Source organism: Girardinichthys multiradiatus, chromosome 11, assembly GCF_021462225.1.
Source record: "Girardinichthys multiradiatus isolate DD_20200921_A chromosome 11, DD_fGirMul_XY1, whole genome shotgun sequence".
Lineage (NCBI taxonomy): Eukaryota > Metazoa > Chordata > Actinopteri > Cyprinodontiformes > Goodeidae > Girardinichthys > Girardinichthys multiradiatus.
Genome location: NC_061804.1, coordinates 18,380,068 through 18,392,190, shown reverse-complemented (window position 1 = coordinate 18,392,190; position 12,123 = coordinate 18,380,068). Strand labels below are relative to the sequence as shown.

The 12,123-nt window shown below is 38.8% G+C and overlaps 1 protein-coding gene across 7 annotated transcripts in view; it reads left to right on the top strand.

The window, feature by feature from the left end:
* LOC124876658 (actin-binding LIM protein 3-like) overlaps window positions 1-12,123 on the top strand; it is an 87,897-nt gene that overhangs the window by 41,969 nt on the left and 33,805 nt on the right. For 6 of the 7 annotated variants that reach the window (XR_007040348.1, XM_047379605.1, XM_047379602.1 and 3 more), the window contains exons 8-11: window positions 8,714-8,772; window positions 10,969-11,049; window positions 11,307-11,468; window positions 11,616-11,645. Coding sequence is in view for 6 of the 7 variants with exons in the window: in XM_047379605.1 (XP_047235561.1) it covers window positions 8,714-8,772; window positions 10,969-11,049; window positions 11,307-11,468; window positions 11,616-11,645 (332 nt within the window). In the remaining variant the exon portion in view is untranslated. The remainder of the gene's footprint in view (window positions 1-8,713; window positions 8,773-10,968; window positions 11,050-11,306; window positions 11,469-11,615; window positions 11,646-12,123) is intronic. The other variant, XM_047379604.1, reaches the window with a different exon arrangement.

Genomic DNA, 12,123 nt, shown 5'->3' with positions numbered 1-12,123 from the left:
TGTTGTACATTATTTATACTCTAATACCTTAATAAAATCAGCTAATGGTGTGTGTCCATGGACACTCTGCCTCTTTAGACAACCATGAACAATCAGTTTCTCATCATTTTTAAAGGATTTTAAAATGTTTAGGGATTTTTACATTTGTAAAATAAAATATTATTAGGTTATAGGTTATTAAGTTCTTGGCAAGAAAAAACAGAGTAGCATAGCTGAATTACACTTTTTAAAGTTTTCTAACTAAAATATGTAGGCTAATATAGATACAGTAAACTCATACATATCTACATGCAGAGTTACTGTTAGACAATGGTGTATTCACTATGGATTATCAGAAAGAATGGTGAAGAAGGCACAACTACAATTTCTTATTTGATGTGTCTTTTTAAATATACAGCACTGTGCAAAAGTTTTAGGCAGGTGTGAAATAATGCTGTAAACAAAGAATGCTATCACAAATGGAAGTGTTAATCCTTTATTTCCATCAATCAACAAAATGCAGTAAATGAACAAAAGAAAATATGTAAATCAAATCAATATTTGGCGTGACCACCCTTTGCCTTTAAAACAGCATCAATTCTTCTAGTTACACTTGCAAGAAACTCCGCTGGTTGGTTGTTCCTAACATCTTGGAGAACTAACCACAGATCTTCTGTGGATGTAGGCTTTCTCACATCCTTCTGTCTCTTCATTTAATCCCAGACACACTTGATGATGTTGAGATCAGGGCTCTGTGGGGGCAATACAAACACTTCTAGTAATTCTTGTTTTTCTTTATGCTGAACATAATTCTTAAAGACTTGGCTGTATTTTTGTGTTTGCTCACTTAGCATTTTGTAAATTGATAAAAATAAACAATCATATATATTTCTGAAAGCATTCTTTGTTTACAGCATTTTCCCACACCTGCCTAAAACCTTTGCACAGTACTATATATATATATATATATATATATATATATATATATACAGTACAGACTAAAGGTTTGGACACACCTCCTCATTCAAAGAGTTTTCTTTATTTTCATGACTATGAATATTGTAGCTTCACACTGAAGGCATCAAAACTATGAATTAACACGAGGAATTATATACTGAACAAAAAAGTGTGAAACAACTGAAAATATGTCTTATATTCTAGGTTCTTCAAAGTAGCCACCTTTAGCTTTGATTACTGCTCCACACACTCTTGGCATTCTGTTGATGAGCTTCAAGAGGTAGTCACCTGAAATGGTTTTCACTTCACAGGTGTGCCCTGTCAGGTTTAATAAGTGGGATTTCAAGCCTTATAAATGGGGTTGGGACCATCAGTTTTGTTGAGCAGGAGATGGATACAGTACACAGCTGATAGTCCTACTGAATAGACTGTTAGAATTTGTATTATGGCAAGAAAAAAGCAGCTGAGTAAAGAAAAACGAGTGGCCATCATTACTTTAATAAATGAAGGTCAGTCAGTCCGAACAATTGGGAAAACTTTGAAAGTGTCCCCAAGTGCAGTCGCAAAAACCATCAAGCGCTACAAAGAAACTGGCTCACATGAGGACCGCCCCAGGAAAGGAAGACCAAGAGTCACCTCTGCTGCAGACAATACGTTCATCCGAGTCACCAGCCTCAGAAATTACAGGTTAACAGCAGCTCAGATTAAAGAACAGGTCATTGCCACACATAGTTCTAGCAGCAGACACATCTCTAGAACAACTGTTAAGAGGAGACTGTGAATCAGGCCTTCATGGTAAAATAACTGCTAGGAAACCACTACTGAGGGCAGGCAACAAGCAGAAGAGACTTGTTTGGGCTAAAGAACACAAGGAATGGACATTAGACCAGTGGAAATCTATGCTTTGGTCTGATGAGTCAAAGTTTGAGATCTTTGGTTCCAACCACCATGTCTTTGGGCAGCGCAGAAGAGGTGAACGGATGGACTCTATATGCCTGGTTCCCACCGTGAAGCATGGAGGAGGAAGTGTGATGGTGTGGGGGTGCTTTGCTGGTGACACTGTTGGGGATGTATTCAAAATTGAAGGCATACTGACCCAGCATGGCTACCACAGCATCTTGCAGCGTCATGCTATTCCATCCGGTTTGCGTTTAGTTGGACCATCATTTATTTTTCAACAGGACAATGACCCCAAACACACCTCCAGGCTGTGTAAGGGCTATTTGACCAAGAAGGAGAGTGATGGGGTGCTGCACCAGATGACCTGGCCTCCACAGTCACCGGACCTGAACCCAATCAAGATGGTTTGGGTTGAGCTGGACCGCAGAGTGAAGGCAAAAGGGCCAACAAGTGCTAAGCATCTCTGGAAACTCCTTCAAGACTGTTGGAAAACCATTTCAGGTGACTACTTCTTGAAGCTCAACAACAGAATGCCAAGAGTGTACGGAGCAGTAATCAAAGTAAAAGGTGGCTACTTTGAAGAACCTAGAATATAAGACATGTTTTCAGTTGTTTCACACTTTTTTGTTCAGTATATAATTCCACATATGTTAATTCATAGTTTTGATGCATTCAGTGTGAAGCTACAATATTCATAGTCATGAAAATAAAGAAACCTCTTTGAATGAGAAGGTGTGTCCAAACGTTTGCTCTGTACTGTGTATATATATATATATATAGAGAGAGAGTTTCATAGTTTTTGTTCGACCTCAAAAAAACAGTTATTTCTGTGAGCAATGATGGGTTTAGGCTTATATCTGATTGATCTGTGGTTGCCAAAAAAGGATCTTTGTTTTTCTCCCAGACAAACATTCCTCTTCCTCGTGGAAGAACTGTCAATTGCAACTTTTATTCTGCTACTTCATTCTTTTTTGAGGTGCAGCTGAAATTTCCATCCAGCACATAAAAATGGCAGCATTATTCAGCCAAAGGAAACTCATCTGAGTGTGATTTACATATCTCTTGCTTTATACAGTACCATTGGAATTTCAAATGACACAAACACAAATGTCAATATTGTTTCCAGAGTTTAACACTGGCTGCTCTCATCCAGTCTTTTTTGAATATTGCTGGTAAGAGTTAGACAGCAAGTTTCTCTGACTGATTTCTCTTGTTTTGCATAGAGCTATCTAAAGTAGCTGAACCCTCATACCATAACAACAAAATATAAATAGCTGGAAGAAAAAACAAACAGGGCAATATGTGTTTTTGTAGGAGACTATTAGGCAGAAAATTTCCTCAAAAATGAATTACTTTCTTTGTACAAATGCAGATTGTTCTTATTCAGGAGATAAAGGATGTCAAGGCCACACATCTGCTCAGCAGCAGAGTCAAGAAGTGTGGGTGGGACGGGGGCGCACTGAATCACCACGCATGGCTTCCGTCTGCAGTATTGATTTTGTGTGCAGTTTTGTGTGTGTGTCTGTGCGTGTGTGTGTTTGTGTGTGAGTGTGTTTGTGTGAACTTACATGATTGCGAATGTGCAGGTTAGATTTATGATGTTGATGGTGGTTGTATAGTAGAGTAAGGATCAGCTCAGAGTCCGTTCAGCTGGCCTGCATTGCCCCCAGACCCGGGAAAATGATAAATACTGATGTGGGTGTGTTTCTGCTTTCAGGTTTTGTGTGCGTGTTTGTGTGTTTGTGTGTGTGTGTGTGTGTGTGTGTGTGTGTGTGTGTGTGTGTGTGAGGGGGTGCCAGAACTGGACACTCCAACCATCAAGTTATGGTCAAAAACTAAACCAAATAGGCCTGTTTGTGAAGAAAAAATACTTACAACCCTTTCTATTTTGTTCTGTGTGTCCTTGCAGTAGGGGGACAGATGATATTTATAAATGGGGAAATAGAAAAAGAATTAATCTATCATTATCTTAAATAAAACATTATTTTGTGTTTAAATCTTTAGTAATTATTTCATATATATTTTTACTTCTTGGTTGTGCTGCAGAACATAATTGGTCTGCAGCTGAGTTGCTGTGCAGGATAGAAAATTAGATCTTAGGTTTTTTTTTGTGATACACAGCAGCAGTTTAAATAATTTCATGATATACTTTAGCAGAGGAAGCAAAAATAAATTATAAAAAATATTATCTAGAACCTGTTCTAAGGAGGGAGACTGAAAAACCCAGAGCATGGAACAGATAAGGGGAGGGTGAAGGGAAGAGGATCTAAGGAGAAAGATTGAAGGGGTTGGAATGCAATATCAATTATGTCTTGAAATGGTAAAAGTAGTCAAATTTCTATTAGTTACAGATTGGAGTGGATGTGGGCACATCTAAGATTATTTTGTCCCAGGGTCAGGCAAGGCTGTCAGCTGGCCTCTGTGTGAGTGTGTGTTGTGTGCGTTGCCGCAGGGCGGATGTATTAACATTATTATCACTATCAGATCCTCATGCATATAACATCCTGACATTAGTGGTTTATTGTTATGAATAATCTGTACACGCCTCCATTCATTTCCTCTTTCCTCTTCTGCTCTCTCGGGCCACTCTCTCCTTCTGCCTCTGTCTCTCTCAGTTTTTGTTCTGTATTGATGTAACTTTCAAAGCAAGAGTTTACGGAATCAGTTTGTATCTACCTTAAATTGGAAGCTGCAAAATTCACTTGTGAAAGATTGCAAAGAATAAAACGAAAAATCTGAGACACAAGTATAATGAATTTTAGTTTTAACTCAAATAAATGATAGAGGATAGGAGTTTACAGTGCATTAAGTTTGAACTGGAAGTTACATTTTGGAGTGGGTGCATTTTATTTGCAAGACTTGGAAAACCTGGTGTTCACTTTATGCAACAGTAAACAAAGATTATTAACATTTTTAGACAATGGTTTGATTTTAAAAACAAGAACTAACAGAAGATTGGTTTAATTTTGTCTATTCGTAAAGTCATTGTAGTACAATTAAACTGCTTGAGAATGGTCAATGTTGTAGTTGAGAAACATTTCAATAAGACTGTTGGCATTTAATTGTTAAAAGCTGTTTAAATAACTTCGTTTTAATTTATAAGGAAATGATTGGTTGAGGGTTAATATAGAATTACACCTGGTGGGAAAACACCCTCTCAGCTGTTTTATGGAGTCACCTGAACACAGTATTGTCGTGTGGCAGGGTTGGACCGGGACCAAAAAATGGACCTGGCATTTTTGGTACTTCAAGGCTTTTGAGCTTTTTTTCTTTTACATTCTCTGTGCCCTCCATGCGTTTCTTTAATTTGTCCATTTTCACACCGAGTGACTTCTCGAACAACTCCGCTTAGCTAAATTTGATCACCTCTGCGAGGGGAGGGGCTGTGTGGGACAAGCAGAGCTAAGAGAGTTCAAGAAAATATACGAATGGGCCGAGTTTTATCTTTATGTATTAAAATGTATCTATTAACAGTTTTATTTATACATAAATATTTGTTTTATTTATTATCTAAGCATTAAGCTCTGTTGTTTGGTTGCAAGGTGTTTAGTGCTGCTTGAATACTACCGGCAGCTGGATTGTGTGGCATCATACCAGGCGGGTATAAAAGTTCAGTAAATAGTGAGCTACTGATCTTATCACTATTAAAAAACCCTTTCATGAAGCTTTGCTTAGATCCAGCTTCCTTTCTCACTGTAACTGAGTAAGAAACCACAATGTTTCCAAATAGCAGACTTTAATGACAATGTGTCAGACAAGAAATGGTAAGTGACCTGCACTTGTATAGCGCTTTACCAAGTCCAAGGACCCCAAAGCACTTCACACAACAATTAGTCATCCACCCATTCATACACACATTCACACACTGATTGTGGTTGGCTACATTGTAGCCACAGCTGCAGGGCAGAAGCGGGGTCTGCCATACAATCGGTGCCACCGGGCAGACAGAGAGGGGGTTCGGACCAGCAACCCAATGGTTACAAGACGAACCCCTACCCTGAGCCACCTGAGCCCCACACAGGACAAATATGAATGATTTGAAAGCAATGAAAAATACGTTGATACCATCAGCACTGGGTCTCATAATAATCCATTCCAGCAACTTTACCAGATGAAGTTTCATACTGGATGAGACTGATTTTACTTTGATGCAAAATATCATGTTGATGATGAGATGAGATCTTTAAATCCATTAATGATTTGTGGAACTATTAAGGCCTGTACATACACCACAAGAACAGGGAATTTTGTTCTCTCTCTCAGGGCTACAAGGACAAAAAACGCTTACTTTTCTTGCAGCCCTGGGGCATCATGTACGAAAGAGTCCACAGCTTTCATACTAAAAGTTTGCGGTAGGGAGAAATTCTGAAACTTGCTGCGCACAAAAAGTTTAGATGTATTAAACTGTGCGTAGACATGTCACACTTAGCCTTCATACATCCCAATTTGCGTTGGATTTGCCATAGCTGCACGAGGCGCTTGGACCGTCCAGTTCCTGTCCCCAAATACATATGCTAAGTTCTATAAATAGCCGGAAGTCACCCATTACATGTCCAAATAACCATGGCAACGGTGCTGTGACAGTCAAAGAACCAGTTCCTGTCGCCGGAAAAACGAGACTGTCTGCTCATCATGATGAAAGTTTGAAGTGAATTAAAGCAAACCAACAACTTCTTGAATGAGATCAACGACTAAAACCTGACTTGAAATAAAAAGGTTGTCGGCTCGAACTTGTTTAGTTCTACAATGTCTGCATCAGATCCACAGGCACTCTAGCTGCTGCACTAAGGTCTATCATAGCTCACCGTGTTCATTATAATGACGTGAATACTCCACCCATATTTCTGTTAGGAAGACCGTCACCACACACACTGTGAAGTATCTTTATAACCATTCAGGACTCCACATAAAAAATAGAAAATCACCTAGAAGATGCCATCACGCACGTAGTCTGCTTGAGGTTTCTTCCTAACACTTAATATTATTATTATAGTATAAAGGAATCATGAGCTGAGGAGGCAAATGTGTCATTGCATTAATGAGATCCATTAGCGCATCATAAATAGGTTGCACATATGTTTAATGAAAATGCTTTCTTTTCATGAATTCGTATTCACTTACAGATCGGGCCCTTATAGCAGTATGAGTGCAGTCCATAGCTCTGATTACCTTCAAAAATCATCCCCACGCAGCAAATGAGAGCCACAGTTTAGGGTAACTTTCTATATCTGGGCAACATACAGATGAGGCCGACCCATATGGGTGGCATGGCCCGGCTCAGGGATGACTGTTAAAAACCCGACCTGTCGGTCAGCTCCCTCTGAGAAGCTCTGGTGGAAAGGACTGCAGCCTAGTGAGAACTGGAACTGGCACCACAGACGCACAATTCCTCCTGGTTTCCCTTTGTAACACTGAGGCCAGCTTCATGCCCTGGGTAATCTAAACTGGCTGATAAGCCATGTCTCATCATGTGCCAGCAGGTCAGTACGATCTCTGACTAAAACGCTCCCTCCAACTTCTTCCATCCACCAGCTGTGCCAAAGCCATCATTCCATAGTTACGCGCACCTTTATGCAGCTATTTATGGACATGTGTGATTGTCTACAACTTGTCTACCTTAGGATTCATCAATCCTTACTTGTTAGGAATTAATCTGCTGATCCAACAACGTTTTCTTTTTCAGTGAGAATGAAAGTGCCCCTTAGATGATTTGCATCCATTTTATGTTCCTCAATTCACAGATCGATGCACAGTTACATTCACAGGTGACAAAAACAAAGGATGTTTTACAGTTTCCATCCAACTGGGGTTGTTTCCATCATTTTCTGAGGTGTGTATTGTTTGAGGCTAAATGTGATTCAGTTTGTTCGCTTGGGTGGAAACCATAAAAGCTCAAACTCATGAAAAAACATCAGGTTTGATGCTTCATGAATTAAATAAAGCTGAATGAAGTCATATTTCAGTGTATTTAGATAAGTTTTAGTTTTCTGTAGTTTATTGTTGTCGAGTGAAAACGTTTGCGTGGCTTCCACACATTTTCACGGCAGGTCAAAAGTTTGCGTGGATTTATGCACACTTTCACGCAACGTTCATTTTTGTACTTGCCAAGTTAAGCGTAATACATTGTGCTGCAAGATTTGTGTGCGTACGTATGCTGTGTACATGAGGCCCCTGGTGTGGGACCTTTTGCACATGTTCAGTGTTGAACTGTTTTTCAGTTTCAGAAATTTGAACGGGGCATTCTCACTTCACTGATGTATGCTTCTTGAGCATACTACAGGGACTTCCAATTAATTTTGAGCTTAATTTTGAGTTCCCATGCAGCTAGAAAGAGCTTGTTTCTTCTTCTTGCCACTTTGAGCCAATCTCTTCTTGTGGAGTATGTACAGGACTTTGCATTTGAAAACAATAAAAGCAAGATGTGTCGTCTCTGAGCTATCTGTTTCATAAAGCCACTAATAGCAACACATTTACATTTCAGGAGATGCAAAGTAAAGGAAAAAAAAAAATGTCTGATTCTGGTGAAGACTCAAAGAGGCACCAAACAGGTTAAAGTGGGTTTGGAAAGCAGGCAACCAAACAATACTTACACAGATTTGTGTTAAAGATTATCTTTCACTTCGTCTGTGTGTTTGCAAGGAAGCCAAAAGAGCTACAAGCCCTGTTCTCAGACCATAGAAACTGCCTCCAAAGACACAAAGCCTGTCTCTTCAGTGTGTGTGTGTGTGTGTGTGTGTGTGTGTGATTGATTTATGTTGATGCACTCGAGAGAGGTTGATCTGCTCCTCATAGGATCCCATAAAACTGTATGGCTGTTGCCCACACACAATAAACAAATCTAACCGGGGAATAATTGTGTGTTTCTGTGTATGTGTAGGTTCGGAGGTTTGGCACCCCATGTGTAAAGAAGCAGCTCGTCTGGAGAGAAAACTGAGGGTGAGTGATTCTCCGAATACCTGCAACAACCCCCTGCTCTTCTCTCTCTCTGTTTCTGTTCGTTTTTTGCCTAAATGTGTTGTTTTTTCTTTGTAAACCACAGTAGTTTGTTTGTCTGTATCATGAACTAATAACAATGTAATAATAATAATAACATTAACTTTCTATGAGTCCTCATATAGATTATTATGTGTGGCCCTAATAAAAGAGTTGTATGTATGTTGCTTTGACTGATTGGAAATAACTCGTCAGGGCCAATCAAGCTCAAAATCATCCACTTCCAGTCCACAGGCTTTTTCTTTGTGCGTATGTGTTTTATTCATCATACCAGTTAGGTTTACATGTATTCGATGTAATTTTAAGTGGGTAAATAAGTTTAAAATTAAGAGAGCTATCTTCCTTATAATTGTAAAAGATTTTATTTGATCTCCCCTTCTTTCTCCACCATATCTGCAGCTCACAAATAATGTTACCAAAAAGCAGACAGTAATGATGGTGGGGTGTCCATAGGCTCTGACTTGTCTGTGCTCTCTGTGCTGTTTTGTTTTACTTTGGCATTATGTGCTACATTATTAAATTTTTGGGAGGAATGCAGAGTTAAAGAAGTTAAAATGCATATTTGTTTATAAGTTTCTGCATTTGTACATGTAAAACTGTATTCTTCTGGTACATGGTGCGAAGCCCATACAGAAAATTCTTATACAAATGTTTGTACCGTTACACCCCAAATAAGAGGCAGTTGTGCTAATGTACTTTTATTTTTTTTGCCAAACATGGCAGACGTCCACTTTGATTAGAGAAGGGTTTTTAAGCCTAAGCTCTACTGCCATATTCTGTTTGAGGAGAGGAAGCTATCTTCTGCTATACAGTGTTTTTCTTAGTGTATTAGTTTAGGCTTCGGCATTCAGCTGGCTAAAGAAGACCTTCATAATCTGAGATGCACAGTGGCTTTTGGGTTTTTTGTAATCCCTGTAGTATTACAAGCATCACATGATCTGACCTTCAGATTAACTTGCTGGAATGTCCATTCTAGGAAAGATTAGCAACTGTTGTGAATGTTCTCCAATTGTCAAACAGTCATTGTTACTGTAAAGTGAGAGATGTAAACTAAGCCTTTAGCCTTTCCCAGACTGAAAGGCAACAACAGTTCTTTAACCTCTAACAGGGCAATGTACTCTGGTACAACTCATAAAATCCCAAATATTGAATATATCTATATATACATATATATATATATATATATATATATATATATATATAGATATATATATATATATATATATATATATGTTATTGCTATTGTCTTTTATATTTACCATTGTGTTAGCAGACACCTGAGTGCTTCACACCACCGAACTGAAATCCTGCTTTTACTGAGCTTTTCAAACCTGCCATGAAGCAGTAAACATGATACATGTGATTGTCAGAGATTGTCAAAGATGTGTCTTTGAAATGTGAAATGTAAGTGGTTGAGCTACAACGACCGACAACAAACAATCAGTGTCATGCCCAGCCAGTGTCTGAGTCTGTTTGTGTTTTGCTCTGTCTCCATGCCGTCTGTGTCACACCTGTTCCTTGTTCTCCCTGATTGTCTGGTCTCGTTTCCCATTGGTTCCCCCCTGCTGTACTGTATTTAAACCCTGTTGTTCCTTTTGTTCCCCACTGTGTCCTGGTCGTTCTCCTAGTCAATGGTCGTTGTCCTGGTCTATTTCCTGGTTCTGTCCTGCTTGTGATTATGGTCTCCTGGCATCTAGTATTCTATGTTGTGGCTGGAGCTTGATATACTGCTGTTTTCCCCTGGTCTGTAAGCAAGAATAAATCTCAAGGTTACCTCCATTTGTCTGGCTCCCGGCGTCCTTCTCTGCGCTTTGGTCCTACACTCAACCCCACAATATGACAATCAGTGGATGAGTTTGGTACAGCTTAAAATGTGTGTTTTGGTTCTTTTTCTTTTAAGAATTAATATATTTTAGTGTATTTGGATGGCCATATGTGTAAATAAAAAATTGTAAGTATTAATAACAGAATGTTTTTAATAATTAAAGTATTTCTAAAATACATAAGTTAAACCTTACAGGTGTATTTGTGCTTGACCATAATTCTCTGTGGTGACATTTAACTGCATCACATTGACTGGCTGTGTGTGAGTCAACTTCCTGCATGTTCATGCTCTTGCTCTTTTGTTTGGCCCACCAGCTGAGACGAACCTCTGAGACTGCGTCCATTTCTCCTTCAGGTTCCTCTCCACTCCTTGGTTCCCCTCACCGGCTCATCTGTGTAAGTAACTGCTGTCATGGTTGCATCAAAGCTGCAGTGGTTACATCTTTTACTTTCTATGTTACAGCTGTCATTCAAATGTCACTCACATTGACACAATGATCTCACTCTGTCCAACTGCCTGTGTGTCTCTATATGCAAGGCATATAAGATGGGTATTTAAATAAAACCCTTACCTCTGGTTTTCTATTTAGGACTCCATCTGTACTTAGTGTCGTGTGAATGTGTGTGTGTGCGTCCTTCTGTTTCTCTTACAGTCTCAGGGGGACACTGATGTTTTAGGCTATAGGCAGCTGGAGGCTCTGCCCAGTGTCAAAACCATATATGACATCCAGCAGCCAGACATCATCCCTTTTCAGGCTGACCATGCACACACTCAGCTCTTAGAAGATGCTCTGGAGAGAAACAGCTGTGGACGGGTACACACACACACACACACACAGATACACAGAAAAAAAGTAAAACTGTTGATTCTAAGTTATATTGTGTTTAACAAAAAGGAGATGGACTATAATTCTGATTCAGAATAACAATGTTTATAATTTTCTATTGTCTTTCTTCTCCAGTCCTTGGGCTCCTTATCACCATACTCCCATGTAAGTACCTTAACCATTTGTCCTCCATGATCTCAAATGATCGGATCACATTAATATTCTTAATATTATTATTATTGGTTGTAAGAATTATAACCAATGTTTGGATCCCGTGTGAAAAGGAAGTGAAATATACAGAATATTTATTGATTTTTGATCCAGTATGTTTTGTTTTCCTCATAACTGCAACACATTTAGCTAATTTCTATTTTACATCTTTTTTTAGGTTTCCAGTAGATTTTGTAGTCCCTTTTTACACTCTGAAATGTGTTTATATACTAGTTCAATTTATATATTATCAATAGTTATCTGTCATTTTTATCTCCCTCCCTGTATTTTTTAATTTCCAAATATGTTTGGTGTTATACAGATTTTATGACAGTTGTTTTATGTTAAACCCTCATTTTAATGATACCATTTCTCTTGTAATAGTCTCCAAAAGCTGCTGTATATTTATTTATTTTTAAAATCACATTTGCTG